At 30.7% G+C, this 24,854-nt stretch overlaps 1 protein-coding gene across 1 annotated transcript; it reads left to right on the top strand.

Annotated features, from left to right (window-relative positions):
- Positions 1–587: 587 nt before the first annotated feature.
- LOC148621712 (uncharacterized) lies at positions 588–17,955 on the top strand. The gene is made up of 3 exons (XM_088576381.1): positions 588–1,197; positions 9,110–9,282; positions 15,072–17,955. The coding sequence occupies exons 1-3, from the start codon at positions 765–767 to the stop codon at positions 15,240–15,242; spliced, it is 777 nt and encodes a 258-aa protein (XP_088432507.1). The 5' UTR covers positions 588–764; the 3' UTR covers positions 15,243–17,955.
- Positions 17,956–24,854: the final 6,899 nt, after the last annotated feature.

Here is a 24,854-nt window from a genome sequence, read left to right as displayed (position 1 = left end):
TAAATAAAACATACTGTATCATCATAGAAAAATTAACTAACAAAAAGTTACAAACGTAAAAAAAAATTAATGTAAATTAAAAAAATGAAAAACTCATAATGATATATATATATATTTTTATATATATATATATAAACTATAACATAATAAAAAATAAAGAATGAATTGGTGAATAATAATAATAATAATAATAATAATAATAATAATAATAATTATAAAAACACACAACCATCCCTTTTAATTTACTGCTAATTTCAAAGAATAGCATTTATTCCATAAAAGTAATATTTGTACTCCTTTAAATTAACAGTCAGTCGGTAAACTTCTAAAACGGTCTAAAAGTTTGTTTAGGTATTTTCACTTCACAAATATTTAAGTAATACTATTAATGCTTTTAATATTATTTAAAACCTCCTACGTCTTTAATGTACATATATTGTTTACCTGTAATTGAAATTGAAACAAACGACAGGTAATCAGTTAAACCAAGTATCTGAGCTTGTGCTGCCCTCTGTCAGAAAGGCAGTGACCCCAACAGACGACAGACCAATAAATTAGCCAATCAGTGCCGCCTAAATATCAATCAGCCATGCTACGTGCAATTTGAAGAAACCTTATTCATTATGTCGTGCTATTTTCTCTCAGATTTTTTAGAGAAAACATTAATTTCATTTTCTTCTAGAAGACTTTTAAAGTCAATGTAAGACTACATATAGAAGAAAACGATACTTATTTAAAATTGAAGATAGACATTTATTTAAAAGATGAAACCAATTAGTTCAACTGGTAAAATTAGTGGATTTTCAATCGATTCTCTTATTCGTACAGATAATAATGAAACGTGTTCCTCGTCAACCGGATCTGGACGATCTGAGTCAGAAACAACAGCGATTCCAAGTAGAATACCACCTCTACATCCAGCACTGCCACCACATGTTAGAAACTTGCTTTTGGCCGACCAAGTTGCTCAACAAACAAGCCATACTGACTTGTTAAATTTTCAGAGATCAGCATGGGCATTTCAAAATTCACCTTTGCCATCAATGACATCATTTTCACGAGGTATACCAGCTCCTTCAACTTCGATGCCACTGCATCCAACGTATCCAAATTTGCTTCAGGCACAAAGAGATCCACTAAATTTGTATCCATGGCTTATGTCACGAAATAACAACGGCCTATTTGGTCTGCCATTTGGTAAGTAATTTTACTATATTCATGCTTATTTTTTTAAAATTGTCATTTAACACAAAGCCAATACATATGAATATAAACAAAACTGTTTGGGAATTATGATTAAGATATTTGACGAAAGCTTTACAAATAAGATCAACTTCAGAAATGAAGAAGTAAATATTAATAAAAAAAAAGTGTTTTGAGGATTGAATGAATTTATTTGTTCGTATATATCAATTAATATATATTTTTTTGTAATCATAAATGATGGAGAATAATTTTGTGATGAATATTTATACATATTGTTTCTATTATAAGTGGAAATACACATAGTAAAATATTTTATTTTTCATAAATATTTTGTTTGTGTAACTCAAATTATGGTGAAACCTTATTTTGTTTGCTATCTAAAAAGAACGTGACGTTTTCTGAATTTTATAGCAGGATTGCGTTAACAGATTATGTTTAAAGAAAGCAATTGCCCGTAACATTTTGTAGAATTATAATTCGTGTATCGTGTGCAAAAACGGGTTATAGCCTTGTCGAAGACAAATTTAAGGCAATAAATCAAATTTCGTTTTTTATTAAAAACGTTTGACCTTTGTGCCTAAATTAGATAAATTTGTAGAAAAGAATTCGGTTCTGGATTTATTTAATAAAATCGATTAAAGGAAACAAAATTTGATCGAATTACATTATTAGAAGCGAATATAAGACCGAAAACTAGGAGTTTTTATTAATTTAGTTTAAACATTATCTAAAAAGGAGAAAAGAAAAAAAACGAATTATTTACAAACTGTAAATAAGAACCAAAGAAATACACGAAACAGTTGTAGGATCATGCATGCCCTTTTACACAAACTTGGCATTGATTAAATGTGTTCTTAAAATAATACATTATAATTAATATACCCAATCTTCTTAAACAATTCATCATAGTATACTGGTAACAATCAAGGAACAAAATTATTCTCAATCTTTTACATTGTCCAGATAAACGTTTGCTTTAGCCAAAAGTTGGTAAACTTTATATTTGAAATATATCTATTAATGTTTTCAATTAAAGTATTAATGTCTGTGAAATATTAAAGATGGTAATTTTGCAATGACATTAGTGAAGAATTTTGTCACAAAATGCCAAAATCTGAATCGATTGTTTAAGTTTATACAAAGATATTTTCTGAATACTTGGAGATGTCTGATTGGTATTCAAAGCATCAGTGTGAAGCTAATTCTGATATTGATCTGTTACAAAAGAAGTCAACAAATAGAGGTTTGTTTACATTGAAAATATGCTGATATAGGGAATATTGATCTACCAGTTAATGAATAACTAAATACTTTTTTGGTAAGGGAATAAGTCATTTTAATGGGAAAATATAATAAAATTAAATAAAAACCAAATTGTAATTATAAACCAAAATTATGCAAATGCGTTGTCCGGTACCACCTTGAAACACTGTTAAGGACTTTTCATTTTATGGGTTTTCACTTTTTTTCTTATAATAAACAGAGCATTTTAAACGGAGAGGGAAAAAGAAAAAAGACAATAACATTTGAATTATGTATCATTTTGATGTATAAAGATGTTTCTTTTAAATAAATATGTTATCCATTTTATACACCTGTATCAATTTGAGTCGGTGTAAATACATTTAACACACATATACACGTGATATTTTAAATTAATATGTATTATGTATTTTAATATTTTGGACAAGTATAAACTGAATGCTATGAACATGAAAATATTTCCATGTTTATTACCATACAGTCTCCTGCTATACAAACATACACAACTAATCATTATCAATATTTAGAACATTAGATTTGTCATGTTTGTATGTAAACAAAAGTAAAGATTAAATGTGGTTTTGTTTATTTCCTAAAAAAATGAATGTACTAAATGCGTGGGCGCATGGATAAGAAACCTTGGGATGAATAAATATTCATTTCAAAGTACATTTAATCATAGTGTTAGTGCAGTATGATAACATAGAACTTCTGATTGCGCTATAAGAATTAAATTGACTTTCATATTTCTTCAAAAATGTATACTCTTTTTTTATTTTTAACTGGAGGATGAAAAATGCTTTTCATGTGATATAAATTTTGAACTTGCACGTGTGTAAACTAATTACAAAAAACGACCAAATTTATTATTACAGAATCTACATGCAAAATGACAAAAATCCTCTATTAGACTTCTAAATACTGTTGTTTATATCAACTTGTGTGGTAATTTTTACACAATTACGACGCCTCTGAAATTCCATATATTCAATTAAGGCATCTAAGTTGTAAGATATAATACCATTGCATTGAGTTTTTGTCCCAAAAACAGCAATTATCCGACACGATTCAATTGTTTTATGAGCTTCCATAGAATTTTAACAAGAACCACCAAGTTATTCGTTGAAACTGATCCCTGTTGTTAATTTCATTAATTGGGTAGTTAGACATACGAGCTTTCATAAAACAATGTAGATTAGTGCTAAGATTATATACTATATCTATTATTCAGTTATTAGAAGTAAAGAACTTTTGCACATGGGAAAAATGATACGCCCTTGCATTCAGATTTATCGTTGAAAGAAACCATTTTGAAGAAATACAACTAAACCTAGTTATGACCCTTAACCAATTTTATCGGCTTTGCATGGCGTTGTTCCACCGATATAAAAAGAGACTATGTGCTGAATATGTCAAATTCGAGAAATTTTCATTGTTCAAAAGAGACTAAAGAATACTAACTTTTTGTAATTAATTTGTTCTTTTCATTACAAAATATCCAAGAAATAATAATTCGCCATAGGAAAACAAACTGTTCGGAAGTAAAAAAATAACATTACAATAGTATTTCTGTACGAAAGAGAACAATTTCATAAATAACAACATGCAGACGAATATCATTTTGAAATGATTCCATTTCGTATTCCATTTTGTTTTCTTATACAATAGCTATTACTAAGGCTGAAATTGAATATTTCACGATTTCGCATATTATTACTAGACTGTGTTTTGAGTTTTTTCTTCGTATTTGGTTTGTTTGATTGTTTACATTTTTCTGTTTTTATTTTTTTTCTCTTTTTTTTTGTTTTTGTTTTGTTTTTGGTTTTGAATTTCCTTGCTTTCTTTTAATGTATTTGTTGGATAAATCAATACTATAGATGAAATAAAATATGTTGTTTTAATGCAGTTTTTTTATTCATATATGCACTTCAACTACATTTCCGAAAAATGTTGAAATAAACATGATCCTTAAATGAACCCCTCTACTCTTGTTTTTCCTGTAGATGCCTACGTCATTTAAAATCATCTTTCCTTAGTTGTTTTTTTTTTGTTTTTGGTTCCATATTTCGCATTTCCATTTTTTCAAATGTTCATGACAGGTCTGACTATATATGAAATTTACTTTCAATACATTACATTTGTTTTGCCTTATAGACTACAAGTGGAATGTGTTATAATATTATAATGTAATTCCTTTATGTTCATATATCTAACGTGCATTCCCATGACAATTGATGTCTCAGTAAGCTTTCACAGTGAAACTGAAACATGGAAGGAGACATCTTGGGGTTATGGCTAGCTACAAATTATTGTCACAAAACCAAAGCTGTCAATTACTAAATGAAGAAGATTGGCTAAACAATGTTAACGTACTTTTATCGTCACCCGTTTATCAAATAATTTCTCTATCTCGTCAAAATCCGTAACAGATGCAACAATTTAATACATTTCAATTGTTTACCGGACATCTTCAATTATTTCGCAAAAATGACCGACTAATCCAACTATAGAAGTTGGAATTAAAGAAAAATACTCCAAAAGAAATATCATATTCAATGATAAACAAGTTACATGTGAAAATGAGAAAATAATTCAGAAAATCTAACTTAAGATCTCTATAAAGATTTAAATTTCCATCATGAAACCAGCACGCGGCTAATTTAATATCCATGGCAATAAAACATTGAGGGGCTTCACATAGAGATGGTTATAATCTTGATATATAACCCATAATAGATTGAAAAATGACAGTTCTATAGAATAAAATAAACTAACTGTTTAAGCTTAAAATATAATAAGTTACATCTGTGGACTCTTATTCATAACACTTCAGTAATCGTCGTTCTTCTAAATACACCCTTGTAAAATTGTTTCTGACGATGCACTTGAATTTATTCGCTTGTAGTCGCCAATCACGAAGGAAACTAACAAATAAACTGTATATTATTCATTATACGATCATCAATACGCAACAAGTTGTTGCCATAATTGGCTTCCTATGTCTATACTTTTGGCATCTTTACATTTGTTTTTATTTTTTTCTAAGTATTCAGTTTTAATTTGCTGATGAGAGGTCGTTCCTTCAAAAACGAGCACAGCATACTGATATTTGTAATATTTATTTGATCGGTATTTTGTATTTACCTTTGCTTTCAAATTTACTTATTTTAGTGTGCAATATTGTAAATGGTATTTGCTATGAATTCTCCTGAACACTCGAAAATTTTGTCTTGAATCTATATACTAATAAAAAATTTGAACATTTATATATATGTCCGAATCAATCACTTTAAGAGCTTGAAGAGGTTGATGTTTGAGTTTTAATATTAGTCATGGTCAATTTGTATAAATAGGCGTATGTAAAATCAAGCTTATTGTGTAGTTCGGTGCTATATTTTTTTATAATTTATATTCAATATACTATCGTTACATTTCATCGGAAGAAAGACGTAGCTGCATACATGCAAAATATTTTGTTATTTCTATGAATCCATTATGGGTGATAGAAAACGACAGAACTACCGTCCAAAAGTTTTTTCTTTAAATTCACAACGTGATAGTGACAAATTTTATCAGGTCAACCTTTAATCTCAGTTTTAGCTTATACATACTGAGGTTTACCAGGGTTTCATTGTGTATTCTAATTGTTTCCAAAACTTACTTTGTAAATTTCACTAAGAACATACACGGCGATTTTAATAAAAACACCACGTATAAATTGACGAATTTATAGAATTATGAGTTTATCTTTGTTGCAGACACACCGTTAACGGAATTGTGGAACATTATAGCTAAAGATTGTATCACTACGTCTTTTTTGCAATTCATGACTATTACACCATTTTTTATCATTTTGTTTTTCATTCTTTAAACGTTGAAAAAAAAATACTTTAAGCAATTGATTCATATGTGCATAACCAAATTGGTCTTATAATATTGAAAAATAGGTTTTCCATAGTTTCATTTCCTACATTGTTTAAATGGCTCGGTAATGAAAGATGCTCTCAATAAACGAAATATATTTTGCATTTTGTATACACTTTAGGAACTAAGCACCTTTTATTTCATTATACAACATCTCTTGTATATCTTGATATTTACAATTTTTCCTTTCTGTACATGCAGAAAAACTGATACTACTTTAGCATTTTTATTTATACTTTTTAATGTGCGTATAAATTTGATGATTTTCATGATTTTTTTTTATCTTTTTTAAATATTTTCTTTTTGTTTTGATTGTTTTGTTGACGATTCTGTCATATTTTCTTATAGCGAAACATATATGTCTTAATGTTTTCATTATCTGATTAGTCGGAATCAAAAGTTTTTTTATCTACTGGACATGTGTGTGTCTTACTGGAATACCATACATTCCACTGTCTAAAGGCTTAGTAATTACCCAACTTTTTAATAATTGTTAAATATTGAAAGGTTAAATTGTTCTTGTTCTTCGTATTACAAGTCGAAAAAACCCTAGAAAAAAGTATTATTAAATATGGACCATGTCCGCCCTATTTCTGTTTCAAACAATAGAATTACATTTGATTCTGAGGTGATAATAACAAATTTAACACGTTTCATTAGTGTCAGCATCATGGAACAATATTCACAGTGTATAGCTTTCTGCCAACAATACGAACCTCTCTCTGTTCAACCAGACGCCTTAATTAGTTCAGTTATGAATGCAAATTACGCAATTTAAGAACATAATGTTAGTTATTACTGATGCAAGTTGACACTGGTGTATAATAAAATGTGCAGCACGAAATTTGAATCACACAGCAGATCACGTGTCTGCTAAAAGTGACATATTACTGGACCTTTTCCCATGAGGTAGACCTAGTCCTCCGGTTACGACTATACGAGGCTTTTTTGGATTGATAAAAAATGAAACTACTTAATCAGCCTATCAAATTAACTGTTTATATAGTGAATAATATGAGTTCTGAGGAATTATTTGATACCTTGATGGTGCTGTGAAATAATAAGTCCTACCAACAGTACCAGGAACGAAGAGGTTCAAAGGAAATTGCATTATACAACATTAAGGATGAAGTGCTTATTCTTAATTCAAGTGGACAATTAGAATGAGTCATTCTTCTTGTGGTGCCACACACAACCTCTTTAAGATCGGCACCAAATTATTAGGATAGTATTTACCAAATAGTTCAATTAATATGTCCTCATTTATTAAATGTATAACTGGAAAAGTGAAGTTTTTGGTGTTCAATTTCACTAATAACCTCTCTAAGAAACGAAAATTTGAAACCTTTAGCCCTGTATATTTGTTAATTGGTGTTTGCTTAGTTCCTTTGGTTCAACAGTACCATTCAATCGCCTAACAATTGGATAAAAGGCCTAAATTAACTAATATTGTATAATATTCAAATTTCTTTCACCTGTACAAAGATTTAAAATCTGGCATATGAATTTCAGATACCACTACATTTAACAGAAACGAAAAGAACCATTGTTACCTCTCATTATTTTTTATCTGGCACCGGTAACCTTTGTCAGTCTTGGAACGCCTCTACCCAATACTATAGGCGGTAAGGAGGACCTAATTATGTTGAAGGTTACCGGTAATTAATCTTGTTTCACACGACCTCTGGGTTTTTAACCCACTAAACGTGAGTAATTGCACCATCCTATATTTCCCAGTAATTGAGAAATATTTTTACTCACAATGAGTAATATTGATTTGAAAAAAAGTGCCTAAACATGAAATACCTTTAAATGTATAATGGGTAATAAGAGATAGAGATATAATTGTATTGTTTCACATTAAAATGTAATCAAAACAGCAAGTAAAATAGACGTTTTATAATCTAGATAAAACTACATTGCCAAGTTATCATCAACAAATTACAGTAATACTACTGAAACTTAGCGAAAGTATAAGTGGAATCCAGCATGACCTAGAACCACTATAACATATTTCTACGTTTGAAATATGAAACGAAAAATTCAAATTCATGTTCTATATCAGCTTTTATATATTTTATCAATGTATTGTAATAGTAAAAACATCCACAGGAAAACAAACAAAAAAAAACTACGATAACAAAGCAACACTACACAACACAGTATCAAATCTGTGGCCCTTTTCACAAAAAATCGTAAGAGTAAAATTAGTCGTAAGTTATGACGTCAAAATACTTTGATTTACTATGACGTCATAGCTTACGACTAATTTTACACTTACGATTTTTTTTTGTGAGAAGGACCACAGACAAACACATTACAAGGGAGTAGGGCGAATTTAAAATCAAACAAAATAGTACGGATCATATTGAATAGAGATATAAAATATTCAAGTTTTAGTGACGACTTTAGATATTTTTTTCACAAGATATGACAGATTGGAATTATTATCGTATAATCCTAAATAATTTTAAAATTATTCTTTTATGTTATGTGTGACTTGTTTTACCTCTGTCATTTTATACTGCTGGCTTAGATTTTGCATTTTTGATATTCCGACATTTTCATATTTTCACGAGTTTATTTATGAGTCAATGCTAGTGCATTCCTCATTGTTTCGTGTGTAGCTCATATTATTTATTGCTTACTTTTTAAGAATAAGTTTTTTAAGCTTTTTAACTTATCTTTCTGACGGCAGTATTTTTTTTTATTACAGGTCACCCAGAAGCAGGATTTTTCTTTCATCCCTATAGAAAACCAAAAAGGATCCGGACTGCTTTTTCACCTTCACAACTGCTAAAACTAGAGCATGCATTTGAAAAGAACCATTATGTTGTCGGACAAGAGAGAAAAGATCTGGCTTCCAAACTTGGATTAACTGAAACGCAGGTACGATGAAGAGATATCATAACTTGGTTTTCGAATTCGAATGCAACAGTTAAATGGAATAGTAAAAAGGGGGATCTCGTCAATTATTATGGTTAGGTAAAGTAAAATAAACCTGAATTAGGAAAAAAATACTATAGTCCTGACTACGTTAAGACATTCCGAAAGCAACATTGTGAATAAAACAATCTTTTTGTCATCTTGCATAAAAACAAAAACAAAAGCAAAATAAGATATAATATTTCTTTTCATATATGTAACCTTACTTATACTGGTAATCAATATGAATTTACCTTTTGACCTCAAAAGCACTGAAAGCCTGATTTCAGTCTGACAGGAAGTTAAAATTAACCTGAACTGGTGACCGGATAACCTAAATGGATAACATAAGGTTATGAAATGATATACCGTTCGGCAACCAGTAATGCAGAGCAGGGATCTCGCTAGTTGGTGTAAAAATGTAGAAGGAAATCAATTACTGTTTGCGGGAAATTTTCGTGCCGTCTTTTTTTGCGGTTTCTGTGATCAATCTTATGCGCAATCTTTTGCGCAATTTTAAATCCGCGATCTTTCATTATTGTATAATGTTCATAAAAAAAATAGGTTTATTTTCTTAAAAATGCCAATATATTAATCGTCGTCTTTTACAGGTTACACCCACATCATATTGCCTGTCATCACTTTCATTATTTTTCTTATTATATTTTTATTGAAAAATTTAAAATTATATGAGTTAATAAAGAAAATATATATTAAATAAATTAGACAAAAAACATGCACAAATAAGTATTGAAGTAACAAATGATTTGAAAATCAAACATCACTTGTTTCGTTGAATGTCGTTAAAGAAGATTTCTGACATGTTAAAATATGATGTACTGATATTATCACCACGGATATGAAGTTAGAAGTTAATAAAATAAATGATGCACATCTGTATTAAAACAGTATGACAATCACAGCAGCATACTTAAAATGGTAGAAGTTTAATTGTTCTAAATGAATTTTAATTGTTTGTCATCAATGGCAACGATAAACCGTCCCGCGTTTTATCCTCCTAGCAGGAGCAATTTATTTTTCCTATAATGTGCATTCAGTGTTTGCAATGAACTGTTTTATTGGAAACAATAAAAACAGACAAAACGTAGTGCATCAGTATCTTCAGCATTGTCATCTGCGTTTTTCATTTAATGTTCCATTTGCACGTGCGTCTCAGTGGAACGGATGTAGCCGTAGTGACGCACCATTGGCCTAAAAATGGCACAGCTATTACGAATTCAACCATAAACAATTTATTATGAAACATATGAAATATTCAGGAAAAATTCATACCCCATACGTTGAAAGGAGAGAGCAATGTTTGACAGTTGCATTGGAAATGTAACCACTTATTGTATTAAAAAAAATAGTCTGAAAATCTATAACTGGGAAAATTATCTTCTTTTGTTTTTTTTGTTTTTTTTGTTTTTTGTTTTTTTTTTTATTGTTAACAAGTTTTTTCCCTACACTTTTGTGTTAACTTTCGGCGAAAATTGAAATTATTAGATCAAAAATAATTCTTTGTTATATGAATTATATGTAGGATTATATAAATTGTTTTCTTAACATAAACCCATAAAAATACAAAATCTTAATACACATAATGAAACCATTTTTAAATGGTATCTATTTAACACACAGATGTATGTATAAAGGATTTTTAATCAAACGCTTTGATAAAAAAGTGTGTATTATTGTATTCTAAGTCATTGTTTTAACATGTTTAAGTAAACGAAATACCGCCTTGTATTTGCTAAATAAGGAAATCAGTGGCGTAGCTATAATGTACTTAAAGAAGCCAAGGTGTCAATATGCTTGCTTTTGAAACCAACTAAAATATATCCCTCCCCTTTTCTGTGCTATGAAATGCTTCCACATAGATTTGGACCCGGCTACGATACTTGAAGTTAAGTTAGCTACTAATATAAATCTTCAAGTGACTAAATTACGCCGCATTTCTGAACAGATGACGCTCTTCAATTTTCTGGCTCAATTTATCCTTGCTTGCCTTTTGGCGGCTTCCTCTTTACTTTTTATCTTTAGAACTTTATACGCAGATTGTAAAGTATTTTTTGTAATATCCTTTGGTGTCTTTCATGTTGTGTATATTCAATTTTACTGTTGTTCAATTGATGGCCCAGCTTAGTTTTATGTTTGCTTTACTGACTTTTTGATAATGTTAAGGCACATAACCAAGCATTTGTAACCTTTGGAGGCTTTCTCTATATCATTACAACAAATTGACAAAACATATAAATACTTTTGAAAATGGAGAATGTGATATTTCGTGCAAATTAGTCATATTAGGATAACCTGTTGCAATCTGCAAAAAGAAGCACGAAAACTAGTGGTATTTAATATGGCGTTTTGGTGGTAATTAACACTAACAAGTGTATATCTAGACTTGCTGTAAATTATTTACTTGCGGATGATTGTTTCATGTCCTATAGAATACACTGGCTTCTCAATTTCTAATTTAATTCAATTGGAACTCATTTAAGCATGCAACAGTTTATCTTAAACGGAAAATAAGCTGGTAATTAAATTTTAGACCTCACTCCCGCCTGTGATGTACTGATAACTTTACATAGATAACAATATTTTGTGTTAAGAAAGTCACAAGGCGGAACAAATGAATTGATTCTTGTCAATAGAGACTTCATTATGGTTCGTAGCGTAGTTGATCTCCAAGTAGAAAGATTGGTTCGCCAGATACCGAGGGTACAAAACAATGACGTGAATAAAATATTATGCTCATTACCTGCTAATTGAATTGTAAAGTTCAAATGTATTTTTCTTTCCTTGTGTAAAATATAAGTTGTACAAATGACAAATCTTTTGAAACAAGAATAATGAGGACAAAGCTTTTGTAAGGCGGGGGACAATGTAACGCAGTGACTTCCTGTCATGCAGTCTGTCAACTGGTATCGAATGGGTTTATTACAGGATTGACGAGTTAATTGTTTTACATTGCTTTAATTATGTTATTAGTTTTTATAACATTGCTGGTCTTGTATCACACTGGAATTGTCTTTTGTTACGTGTCAGTTGATTATTTGATCATAATCGTAGATTCATTATATTTTTGAAACGATTATACGGCCAGAGTGGCTAATTAATATCAGCCTGTGTCATATTTGACATGATGAATATTTCGAAAATTTGTATGAAATGTCTTTCATGACAGTGTGCCAAAAAAATCAGTTCAAGTATTGAGTACATTAGCTATTTTTATTACTATCAGTTGTTTTCGATAAATATCTGTTATAATCAATTTCCACTTACATCGTTCCATCAGGTGATTTGCACACTGATTTCATAATACCTCATTGTTACATGGAACCAATAGATACGAAAGGGGAGTGAATGTTTGCAAACAATCGCATTCTAATTATTGATGTAAAAACATGAATGTAGATCAAATCAGAGTATTTTTTTTAAAATAAAGACAAATAAAGTTAAAACAAATTTAAAAAATAATAATAAAATAACAAAATAACAAAATAAAAAATTTATACCTCTTATATGTATACTTGGTGTGGCTGTATTTCTATAATGTTGCAGATCCTCTACTGTCTTACCCAATCCCATCGGAGATTGTCCTATTCAGTTACATTATGTGCTAATGTTTGCACTCTAGAAGTATCACTCGGTTATCGAAAGCTATATTTTATAGCCTACTTGGCCTAAAGCGTTGGACTTAGTGTAATTTAGACTTAATTATATATATATAAGTTATATATAAACACTCAGTTTATTTAAGGCACTGAAGAAGGTCATTTGTTGACTGAAAATTTTGCCCATTATATATTTTATTATAGTGCGTTAACATCATTATCGGTGTCGTTGTACAATCCTTTAGACTTATATATTTTTTGTTTGTGCTGCATCGTCATGACTGGACGATCCGATACCCATTACGTTTGCTGGTTGGCAGATTCCTTTAGACTTATATATATATACAAATTTTATTTTCGAAGTTGTGTACCCTTATTTTTTGGTATTATAGAAAAAAAAAATAATGGCAATGAACTACTGTAACTTTACTATATGTAATCTTTTATTTATACCTAATTTTAAATGTTACCGAACGTATGAAATATTTCCCAAGGAAAAATATTACACTAGGCATTTTTAAAAATGTCATTTAGTTAAACTTTGTACTTCAAAATAGTTAGATTTCTTTTTTTTTTTAGATTATACAAACTCTTACATTGTTTTTTTTTTATTTTTCTATGAGGGCAAGTAAACAAATCAGAACTATGTTGTTTTTTTTAAATTAAAATGAAAATTAATATAAAATCACACTTTAACATATCCATATGATGCTGTTTAGTAATGAATAAGCGAAGAAATGTTCGTGATTCTCAGTAAGACCGTATTATTCATAATAGACTGTATTTAGTATTCATAATAGTTATTAAAGATGTGATAAATAGTTTATGATCTGATCAATTTTCTAATCATTATATCCCTCATAAAAGACAGGTGTCAAAATATATATTTCATAATAAGAAATAAGCATGTATGAAAGAAAGTATGCTTCGTAGGTCATTAGACAATCATCATCACTGCAGGGCGCCAGTTCCGAAAGAGTGATGGAGTAAGGAACGCAATTCCTTCACTGTGGATTATAAAGCGCCTCATAGGGTACCAAAATTACTTTCCACCTTTTACAATAGTGTGACACAAATCATATTTCAAATGAGTTATAATCCATTTAGTTTCAAATTAAAAAAGGTTTACTAGGGGATTTCAATACCAACCCATTCCTTAGAAATATAACATATTAGAATTGATTTCTTTCCTGAAATGATAAATGTAGGAATACATTGTTTTTGGTCTAATACACGATGATTTTATATAAATGCGTAAACATGATCTCGTTTGCCTATTGTACAACCCTAACATTGATCCCCTGCAATCAGCATGGGTCCCGAAAATGGTACCTAGAACTACCTGTCATGTTAATGTAGTCATCTTTACGCGGATTATGATTTCAATTACGGTAATAAAAACTCTATTAGACAGTTAACCTGTGGTGGAATACTAATTTGAAATTGAAGGCATGACGAATAAATCGTTCACCATTTTACTAATGTCACTTTTCGAATGCACCAAGACACTAAACCACAATAAAAATTAGTAACACTTCTTTTAGTGACTTCATTATATTTAATCAGTGTAAACCTCGTGCTTGCGTTAGTAGTTATCAAATGTCCCGATCGTTGACATGATCAGAAATTAGACGGCTACAAAATTGACTGTTCATTTGCAAGTGAATGAACACGATACAATAGAGAAACTGAAGAGGTGCAACAAAGGGCAAAATTTACTAAAATTGTACTGTATATTGTACTTACTTTTGCTAGGAAACAGACAGGAATGCAATTAAATATCTTAAAAACAAAACGGGTTCTTTTTCTTCTATTTCTCAGTCTTAATTTGTCGTAAACATTAGTAATTGTTATTACTAGATACGAGTATACTTTAACTTGGCATATTCTAAAATCGTAAATAATCAAACAGCAAATATTCATGCATTACAAAGAGAAAGAATGAAACGAATTTATCGACAATAAAATCGCGTCTCCTTTTTTGGAACTGAAAATGGTTTATATTAAAAATGAATTAAAGGGCTCATTGAAAATAATATTTGAAAAGATAATTAATGCGTTAATTACTTAACACCAAAGGATAACTTTTTGATTTAACTATCCCTTTTCAAGGCTTATTAAACATTTCTATTTCAGGTAAAGGTTTGGTTCCAGAACAGACGAACGAAGTTCAAAAGAGTTAAAACTGAAGAAGATGGTGAGGACGGAGAAGCTTCGTCATCTCATCTCCATGACAACGAGGACTATGCAATGCAACATCATGAGTCTTCTGATTCAGACTCGGAATGTGACGTTCAAACAGTCTAAAATGAACTTGTCTACTGGTGCTCAGATGTGTTTACCTATTGTCTTCAGTTCCTTATCATACTTCGTCAATTTATTCTTATACATTGTAGTACATTTTCTACGTTGATATCAATTTACGTTTTGTAGATAATTTTTTTTATAATATATACCATGGTCTTTTGACCTCACGCTACTGTTATAGGGTGGTTGATGTATTTTTGTATTGAAAACTTGTTTATAATACTTGTATAATTAGAATGAATTTTCTAAAAACAATGGATTATATATTCGAAATTCACTGAATCTTAGAAAATTACAGAATCAGGGTTTTGAATCATTCTCTCGACAATTTACCAATGCCAAAACGTTTTAAATTACAATCACGAGCGTGTTTGCAGATTCTGGATGGGGTTGTGGTGTCTGAAACATATTGCTTAGCTTAATACAAAAGGAGGTATTAATATTCTACAACCAAATATAAACACGACTGATAGCACAGGAGATTCATATTCTACAACCCAATATGAACACGACTGATAGCACAGGAAAATCATATTCCGCAACCCAGCATAAACACAACTGATAGCACAGGAGAAAGTAGTTAAAGTATTAACATAGAAACAAACAAACTCAACGCTTTGTATAAAATGGACCGGTGCACCTGGTCCATGCTCCCAGATTTTAGTGGAGTCCGAATTGCTCATTTACTTTTGTTACTTTGTATGTATGATTTTAGTTACTTTATGTTCTTTGTTGTGTGTGTCTGTTTTCCATGTCTGGTCTATGTCCCTGGATTATATTCTTTTGATTACCGCTATAACCTTAGTTCCCTTGATTACTCTTTAACTCTTAATATAACAATGAAAAAGATTCTGATTTAAGCATAGATTGAAAGTATTCGAGTGTAATAAACCTGTGACATTAGAACTAAACACATCAATTAATTATATCGTACGCATGCCAAAAACTATTTGAATTCATACACGATAGAACCTCTGGTAATTAAGGTCAAACGGCTATTTGTTAAGAAATCATTATGCTTCCTAATACGACTGGAAAGAAAATAATATTCTATTAAGTGTATGTATCTTATTACAGACACATAATACTTTGAACGGAATAATTTTTCCCCTAGACAAAAGACTTACTATATTTGGGAAAAGGCATGAAAGCAGTTTAATAGTTAAATTGTCCCTAAAACATAAATAACTACATGTGTCTGTAGTCTTCAAACCTTGTGTCTCATGGACAATTTCGTTTATGCTTTATTGCAAGAACAACTTGATACTGTGAAATGATCCGTTCTGATAAACGGCTAAGCTCATTTTGAGTCTGTTTGTCTTTTTCCTAGGTAAATGTGTACTGAGATAATATGGATGAATTGAATCAGCAGGAACCATGCATGGTTAAAGAGCTATATAATTTCAAAAGCTATATGTACAAAGAGGAAGGGAAAATATTCTGCAATTAGAATGAATTTTCCCAAAACAATGAAAATAAATAGAAGGGAAAACGAAACAAATCATTGTAAACCCTCTGTACTTCACTAAATCCTATAAGGATAAAGTTAGGTGCATCGGTATGATAGTTGACCTCCTCTTCTCCTATTGAAACTCCAATAAAGCCACTTGAGTCATTATCGGTATTGGAAACTAATGAAAGTATGACGAGTACATATTTAAGACTGGAGATTGACACATTATAGATGTCGGCATAAAATTCAAGATGGCAGCAATAGACATTTTGAAGCAAAAAAATAATTTCCTACTCCAATTGAGAAGTTTAATATCGTTCAAAAGGTTCCTAAAACTTAGATCATTTTGTATCTGTTTAACGATAATCAATCAGCAAAGCATTTAAGTGACAAATTACTTATGACAAAAGAAGACACTAGCTCTTCACCCTAAATGTGTGTGTGTGTGTGTGTGTGCGCGCGCTTTTTTTTTTATCATGCAACTTTTGTTTAGGTATATGGTTATTATTTGGTTTAAACAATAATTCTAATTAGGCACAAAAAACAAAAGATGAAAGAGAGAGAATCACTGAGTATTTAATTTTGATGATATACGTAACATGTCCTTCCCGTGATGCATCACTGAAATCATAAACAATTGTAAAAAAGTTAGCCCAATCTTGGTGTTTTTAGGGTTGAAAAAGTTTTTTTTAATTAATGGCAACAAACTTTTTATACATAATCCTGAGTAATATTATTTTATAGATAGTACAAAAATAATGGTTATAACAGCACCAAAAAATGAATGTTTTAATGTTTTTGAAGAACACTTTTTTGTATTTTCTCACCTTTGAGGGAAATACATATTCTTTTTGGTATATCAGTGTGGATTTAATATCATTATAGCTGTTTTGTTTAATGATTATTGTGTTTTCTGTTTTGCGTATATATTATGGTATTGACTCTAAACATCTTCAAAATTGCAACTAGAAAAAGACATTAAACAAATAAGCGCCTCTAACTAAAAAATAGAGAGAGCTCTAGAAAGATTGCGAAATAAAAATGGGGAATGGTCTTAACACTAATATATAAACAGAACAAACGAAGGCATCATTTAATATGTAACACAGAACTTGTACGAAATGCAAAGCTGTTATCGGTTTAAATATAAAGTAAATAAAATTGTACGAAACAAACTTTGAAAAGTCTATATGCTACAATAGGAATATAAAAAAAAATTAAGCAAAACTTCAATAAAGAAAGTAAAAGTTGCTCATTTACTTTTGTTATTTTGTATGTATTATTTTAGTTACTTTATGTTCTTTGTTGTGTTTGACTGTTTTCCATGTCTGATCTTTGTCCCTGGATTACATTCTTCTGATTTCCGCTAGAATCTTTGTTCCCTTGATTACCCTTCCAGAAACCACCGTGATAGGTTTTCCCGTATGATGATTGATTTTTTTTTCACTATTGCGTTTATCGTTTGATAATCATACAAGCCCCTTCTAAAAAACAATGTTAAAATAGATGTATATCAATGAAAGCAGTAAATGAAGGCGTAGGTTTTTTTTCTCTGCAACGATTCCCACAAGAAAATTGAATATAAAAATTCTTGAATGAGTTTGTTAAAATATTTACTATTTAGAAACAGAGAATACTGTGTTTACTTTTAAAAGTTAAGACTGGCTTCAAACTTGTTTTCAATAGCATTAAACCATCTTCCTTTTTTCAAGATGTCAGTTATGGTTCTTTATAAAGTTTTCATTCAAAGCACGACTAAACGTTCAGTTGGTTTATTTTCATATTCAGTTCCTAAAGTGTCTATTTAGGACTTGATTACAAGTTATTTACAACAAATATTAAGCGACACTAAGTGCACTTTATACAAATTCCTCCCTAATACGAAAGCAATTTCTTATTGTAGGCCTATTTCAATAGAATTTCTTTGCTAATACCATAAATATTAAAATGTGATTGCAACTATTACGTTAAACACCTCTGTATAGTTTACGTTTTGTTGCAGATGTTTTTAATTCCTTAATTTGTTTATTTGTTGTGTATTAATCGGAATGTACCGAGTTGGCACGGCCATTTGAAGTGATTTGGTCCCAGTATTAGGTCTAATTGTTCCTAATCCTATCGGAAACGAACTTGACGGTACTATATTCTGGAGCCAAACATATGTGATCCTTGTTCTTTCAATTCACATTATTATTCATGTCAGTTCGTCTACCAAAACGTATTAAGTCCGACTCATTGAACTAAAACATTCCCTCGAATGCATTTAAATCCGGAATAACTTAAATCTTTCCCTTAATTACATCTTTACTTATACAAAACGAGAAATATTAAAGGTAAAATTGCCAATATTGGCCTGATGACACCAATGTTTTCTTTTACCGCTGCACAATGCCACTTTTTGTTAGTTGATACAGAGTTTAATTTCATTTCAATAGGTTTTTAATGGAATTGAGAAAATAGTAAAATACAAAGCAGTCATCGGTGAAGCATTGACACTGAGCCGGATTAGGGGATTACCACTGTAATGATGTCTATTTCCCGCCCTCGTTCTTAGTTGAAATTGTTCCTGGCGTGCAGTGTACCTCTTCAAAATCACAAACCGTACCTAAACAGATGAAATGGTGTAATTAAATCAAACTGCTGTATTGAGTTTAGAAATGTTTTCGAAGTAAGTGTTGCATACGCTTCTATTAAAACGCTTCGCCAACTTGGTACAAAAGCAAACATTAAATTTCAATAGGATGGGCCATATCATGGCAGGGTAAAGAACTCTTTTCCGCAATTTAAAAGATAACTTGTCTAAAAAATAGAAAGAAGTGAAAATACCAGCAGATAAAATGAACGTTATTTCCTACATCAGTATGTACATTCTTGGGTGGGCTTACCAATATGAAACCAAACATTTTACAAACCTTATGATAAAACAAATAACTTATGAAACCCATAATTTTCAAATAAAAGTTACTCGTTATGTAGAATAGGAGATTGTCCAGAGCAATAAATAAAATTATCTTTTTAACAATATTATTCCCCCATAGAAAGAAATGCAACATCAGCGTGAAAAAAAAAATCAAATTGCACAAGTGCAAGTATAGTTAAAATTTGTGATGTTATCCGTGACAAATGTTCATTTAAAAAAATACTAAATCATATTGCCATAAAATAAAAGGGTTATTGCATGAATGTTATCCTCATAGAATTATATATTACACTCGTAAAGTGCAATATAAAATTTTACTGGGATAATACTCCCCAGTATTCATGAAAAAACCCTATATTCCCATTTATTATATACATGTACTTGTAACTAAAGGTAAAATGTTATGATTTAAAAGCCCTACATGTAGTTCATTTTATAATCCTTCAAATCAGACAGCTCTCTGGCTGATAAAGCTTATGACGTGAAAATTGGTATGTAATATATATATATACGTCACAGAATGTGACGACTTTATTCGCTACACTGCTCCATCATATCAAATTGATAAAGGGGAGATAATGTAAACTTATAGAAGGGTCTGAAAAATTCCCAACGATGTTAGAACTCAAATTTGCGATGCCAATTTTCGGTCGTTCCCTCAGCGGGACTCGAACTCGCACCGCTGTGACATCTATGGCAACACCGCCTGCACGAAGTCCAGCGCCCTAGACCACTGGGCCAGCTAGGCTATATAAAAATATAGCTTTCGCTGGCCGCATCATTCCTCCACGTAGGATTAATCTAGGGTTGTAACTTGGTACACGATGTGTGGTAGTACGGGACAGTTTATATCACCCCAAAAAATGATTGAAAGCTAAGTTTCAGCAAAAACTTCTAGAAGCAAATGTAATTGTTTTATTTTTTTTTTGTTGAGCTGTTAGTGTTTTGCCTGATTCCTTACCACCTTATCATCTAATGTGTTTCATTCGAAATTTGAATTCATCAATTTCATAGTATATTGAATTTTAATGTCAGCATGCATGTTAATAACTTTCTGGACAAAGAGAAGGGCATATAAAAGTAATTTTGTTTAATTTTAAAATCAGATCAATGTTAATTAAAGTTCTGATGTTTGAGCAAATATTTATACAGCACACTAAATTAATATAAAGCTTTATAGAAAATTATCGAAATTAATAAATCCAGTCCGTTAAAATTTACAAAATATTATACTAATTGATATTCAAATATACACAGCTAATAATAGTAGTTTCGAATCTTTTCAAATATATAGCTAATTATTTTCAAAGTATAGTAATTGGGAAACAATATTATACACGTTTGAATTCATAGGTCCCACAAATTGTTCCGGAAATTGGCCAGGAAGTTAGTACTTAAACAAATATAAAGATGCATTAGTGAAAAAATTCTATGGCATTATTATCAAACAGTTAGGACTATTTTGGCATTTTAACATCACGCGGTGAAAAACGTTACCGATCAAATAGTGTTGACAAAATGGCGTTGATTAAACAAATCAGTGATCCCGAGAGCACGTAATGATCCCTTCAAAGGGAGGTAATTGATTTATTCGCACGTAATTCTCGTACCTCGTCATCAATGTGAGTCAGTTTAGCAGTTTTGGTAACAGACAGACAATGATTAAACAAATACAGTTAAGTAGAAATAATTGAAGAGAGAAAATAAACTTAAATTTATCATCGAGATTCCCAATTAGTAACCATCAAACGTGACAATTTCATTTTTCTTGGTTTGGTTAGAATATGAAATGGATACATTCGATTAAATTGTTAGCTTTTTACATAAAATATTTATTTGTGAAACAAAAAATCTCCGATAAAGTAATAAAACACAAATTGCGAGAAAAGATTTTATCATTAATTCTACATTTGTAAAGGGTATATTTTTTACTATGGGAAAACCAAAATCAATGTTCTTATTGCAATGCTTTGTTAACGTTGCTATTAACTAAACAAAAAAAAAAGATACCAATATCTAAGTTTGACCTACCCGCACTCATTTGGAAAAAAATATAAGGTATTAATTTTTCACAGCGTTTATCAAATCATTTGGTTGTTGTTGTGGTTGTGGTTTTTTCTTTTTTAGTTCTCAACATGATCGGTAACTACAGTTGCGATCACTTCTAACCTCTCTTAATTTCTGTCAGAATCTGTCAGGATTTCTGTTCTAAGACAGCAGGTAGAACAGAAATCCTGACAGAGGCTGTCCTGGGTCAGGACACATTTTGCCCTATTCCCTAATAGATCCTGACAGTAACTGTCCAGGGTCGTGACAAAGAAAATACGAAAGGCTGTTCTAAACTGTCACACCCCTGGACAGTTCCTGACACTAAATCTTTCTATTCTGTGTGACGTAATTTAGAACAGGAAGTTCGCAATTAGTGAATGAAACTGTGTGACTAATATAAATTAGCTAACCCGATTAAGAAACAAATCTTGACTTCAAAATTTACATTGAATTTCCAGTTAATATATGGAGAGCTCGTCGTGATCATCATCACACAATCACTCGATCGTTGGTCATGTTCCAATTTTCGTCGATCACGGTCCAGTCACTCATCGTTAATACATTATCATTGTTTAAGTTTTATTACTTTACATTCTGTCATACACCCGTGATATTAATTAAATCAAATTATTTAATTACAAAATTAAAGGTCTATGTTTCTGTTCTAAGTGTAAAAGTCGTAACAGATAACTTTCAGATGTTTGGTAATTCTCACTAAGTTCAAGACTGTCAAAGTATTGTTTGAGCGAAAGCTACTTTTAATAACATCAGGGTCACAAATCATTCTAAAACTTGTTTAAATTGACTATTTTGTATTAAGTGGGTGACTGATACCTACATATTTCGGTTAAAATTCTTCAAAATGCCATTTTAGCAACGAAGATGAGTAAATATGATAACACTTCCAATTTCCCTACATAGTCTTATATGCAGAAAATGTAGAAACTGAAAATGTTAGTTTCATATTAGTGACTGAGACACCATTATTTCAGTTAAAATTCTGCAAAATGTATGAGTGCATGCTGTTTTATTTTTCATGAGGGTCTAAAAGTATTGACTAAAATGCTTATTTTTTCAATATAACTATCATTTGGGTGACTGTGACTCATATATTTCTGTCAAAATTCTACAGAAATGTCATATTCCAGCATACGTATGAGTGCCCACACTTCTAATTTCAATGGGGGTCTAAAATTAATGAAATGTTAAATTTTTCAATATAACTATCATATGATGGCTCTGACACATTAGTTTGAGTCAAAATTCTTTAAAAAAGTCATATTCTTGCAAAATGTATGAATGCAAGCATTTTTTATTTCCATGAGGGTCTAAAATTAATGACTAAAATGGTAAATTTTTCAATAAAAATATTATGTTTTGCTGCGACACATTAGTTTGAGTCAATAGTCTTTAAAAAAAAGTCATATTCTTGCAAAATGTATGAGTGCGAGCACTTTTAATTTCCATCAGGGTCTAAAAATAATGACTGAAATACTAATTTTTACAAAATAACTATCATGTGGTGGCTGTGACGTATTAATTTGAGTCAAAATTCTTTAGAAATGTCATATTCTTGAAAAATGTATGAGTGTGAGCACTTTTATTTTCCATCAGGGTTTAAAGTTAAAGACAAATGCTAAATGTTTCAATATAACTATCATGAAGGGGATGAGACATATTATTTTGAGTCAAAATTCTTTAAATATGTCATATTCTTGCAAAATCTATGAGTGTGCGCACTTTTAATTTGCTTGAGGGTATAGAATTATATCGACTAAAATGCTATTTTTTTTCAATGTACATGATGTAACTATCATGTGGTGGATGCGACATATTATATTGTCTCAAAATTCTTTAAAAATGTCATATTCTTGCAAAATGTATGAGTGCACGCACTTTTAACTTGCTTGAGGGTCTAAAATAATGACTAAAATGGTAAATTTATCAATACAATTATCATGTGGGTGGCTGTGACACTTTTTTTTTAGTCAAAATTCTTTAAAAAAAATCTTATTCTTGCAAAATGTATGAGTGCGAGCACTTTTGATTTCCATGAGAGCTTAAAATAATTGACTGAAATGCATTTTGTTGTAATATAACTACCATGTGGGTGACTGCGACTAATGTATTTCGGTCAAAATTCTTCAAAAGGTCCTATTCTTTCAAATTGTTTGAGTGTGAACAGGTCTAAAATTTTTGTATAAACTGTTTAAAGATGTCAATATATATATATATACATAGGTAATCTGTATCATACCGGTGTCTAGATCTGCAACCAAAAAGAATTCAGCCTAAATTCTATAAAGTCAGGGGCGTAGCAAGTACATATACGGCAGGCAATAATTTTTGTTGGTACTGCATGCCATTCATAAAAGTCGGGTAAAAAATTGAAAAAAATAACTTTAAACATAGCAAGGCTTCCTTCCCGTCGTACGAATCGGGATTCGGGTGCTACGCCTTTTTTTTCGTAATCACGTACATGTACTGCATGTAATTCAGACAGAGAAGTATTCTCGAGCAAATGACTGTCAGAATCTGTCAGGAACACTTTTAATCCACGTATCTCTTCTACTTAGAACAGTTCCTGACCGGAGGGTGTCAGGACCCATGACAGAGCTTGTCCGAAGTCCTGACAGACCCGGACATGGTGTGGCGCGGGTCAGAACAGTTTCTGACAGTTTAGAACTGTTCTATGACAGCGAATTCTGACAGGATCGAAGAGAGGTTAGAAGTGATCGCAACTGTAATGTTTTTTTCCTCTATATCTTTTTTTAATATTAATTTTGTCCTTGTTTTGCTTTTATTTTTGAGGTTTTATATATACATATATGATCCAATTTTCGAATATTCCAAACGGAACATATGATGAGTTTGTCCGATATGAAACGTCCGTTTGTGTAGGGTGTGAGGGTTTCCTCGTCATTCATTGAAAACTCACGGGTGGCCTTGTGGTAACATTTTGCATCCCGATGGGGTTCATTCTCATTATATTTACGAAAATGTAAGCAATGTTCACGTGTCGTAATTCAAGTTTGCAATTGGCAAGTATATATACAAGCTAATATAATAGTCCCTAATACAAAAAAGGATAGAAATGCAAACCAATGACACGGCATGTAATCAACAGAATCTTAACCAGAAGCAGCATTCCTAACAGAGAGTAACAAATACAAATGTTAATAAATTTATC

The sequence above is a fragment of the Perna viridis genome, chromosome 3, assembly GCF_037379345.1.
Source record: "Perna viridis isolate PV_CMFRI_1.1 ecotype Kerala chromosome 3, ASM3737934v1, whole genome shotgun sequence".
NCBI classification, from domain to species: Eukaryota; Metazoa; Mollusca; class Bivalvia; order Mytilida; family Mytilidae; genus Perna; species Perna viridis.
This window is presented reverse-complemented; position numbering and strand designations above follow the sequence as displayed.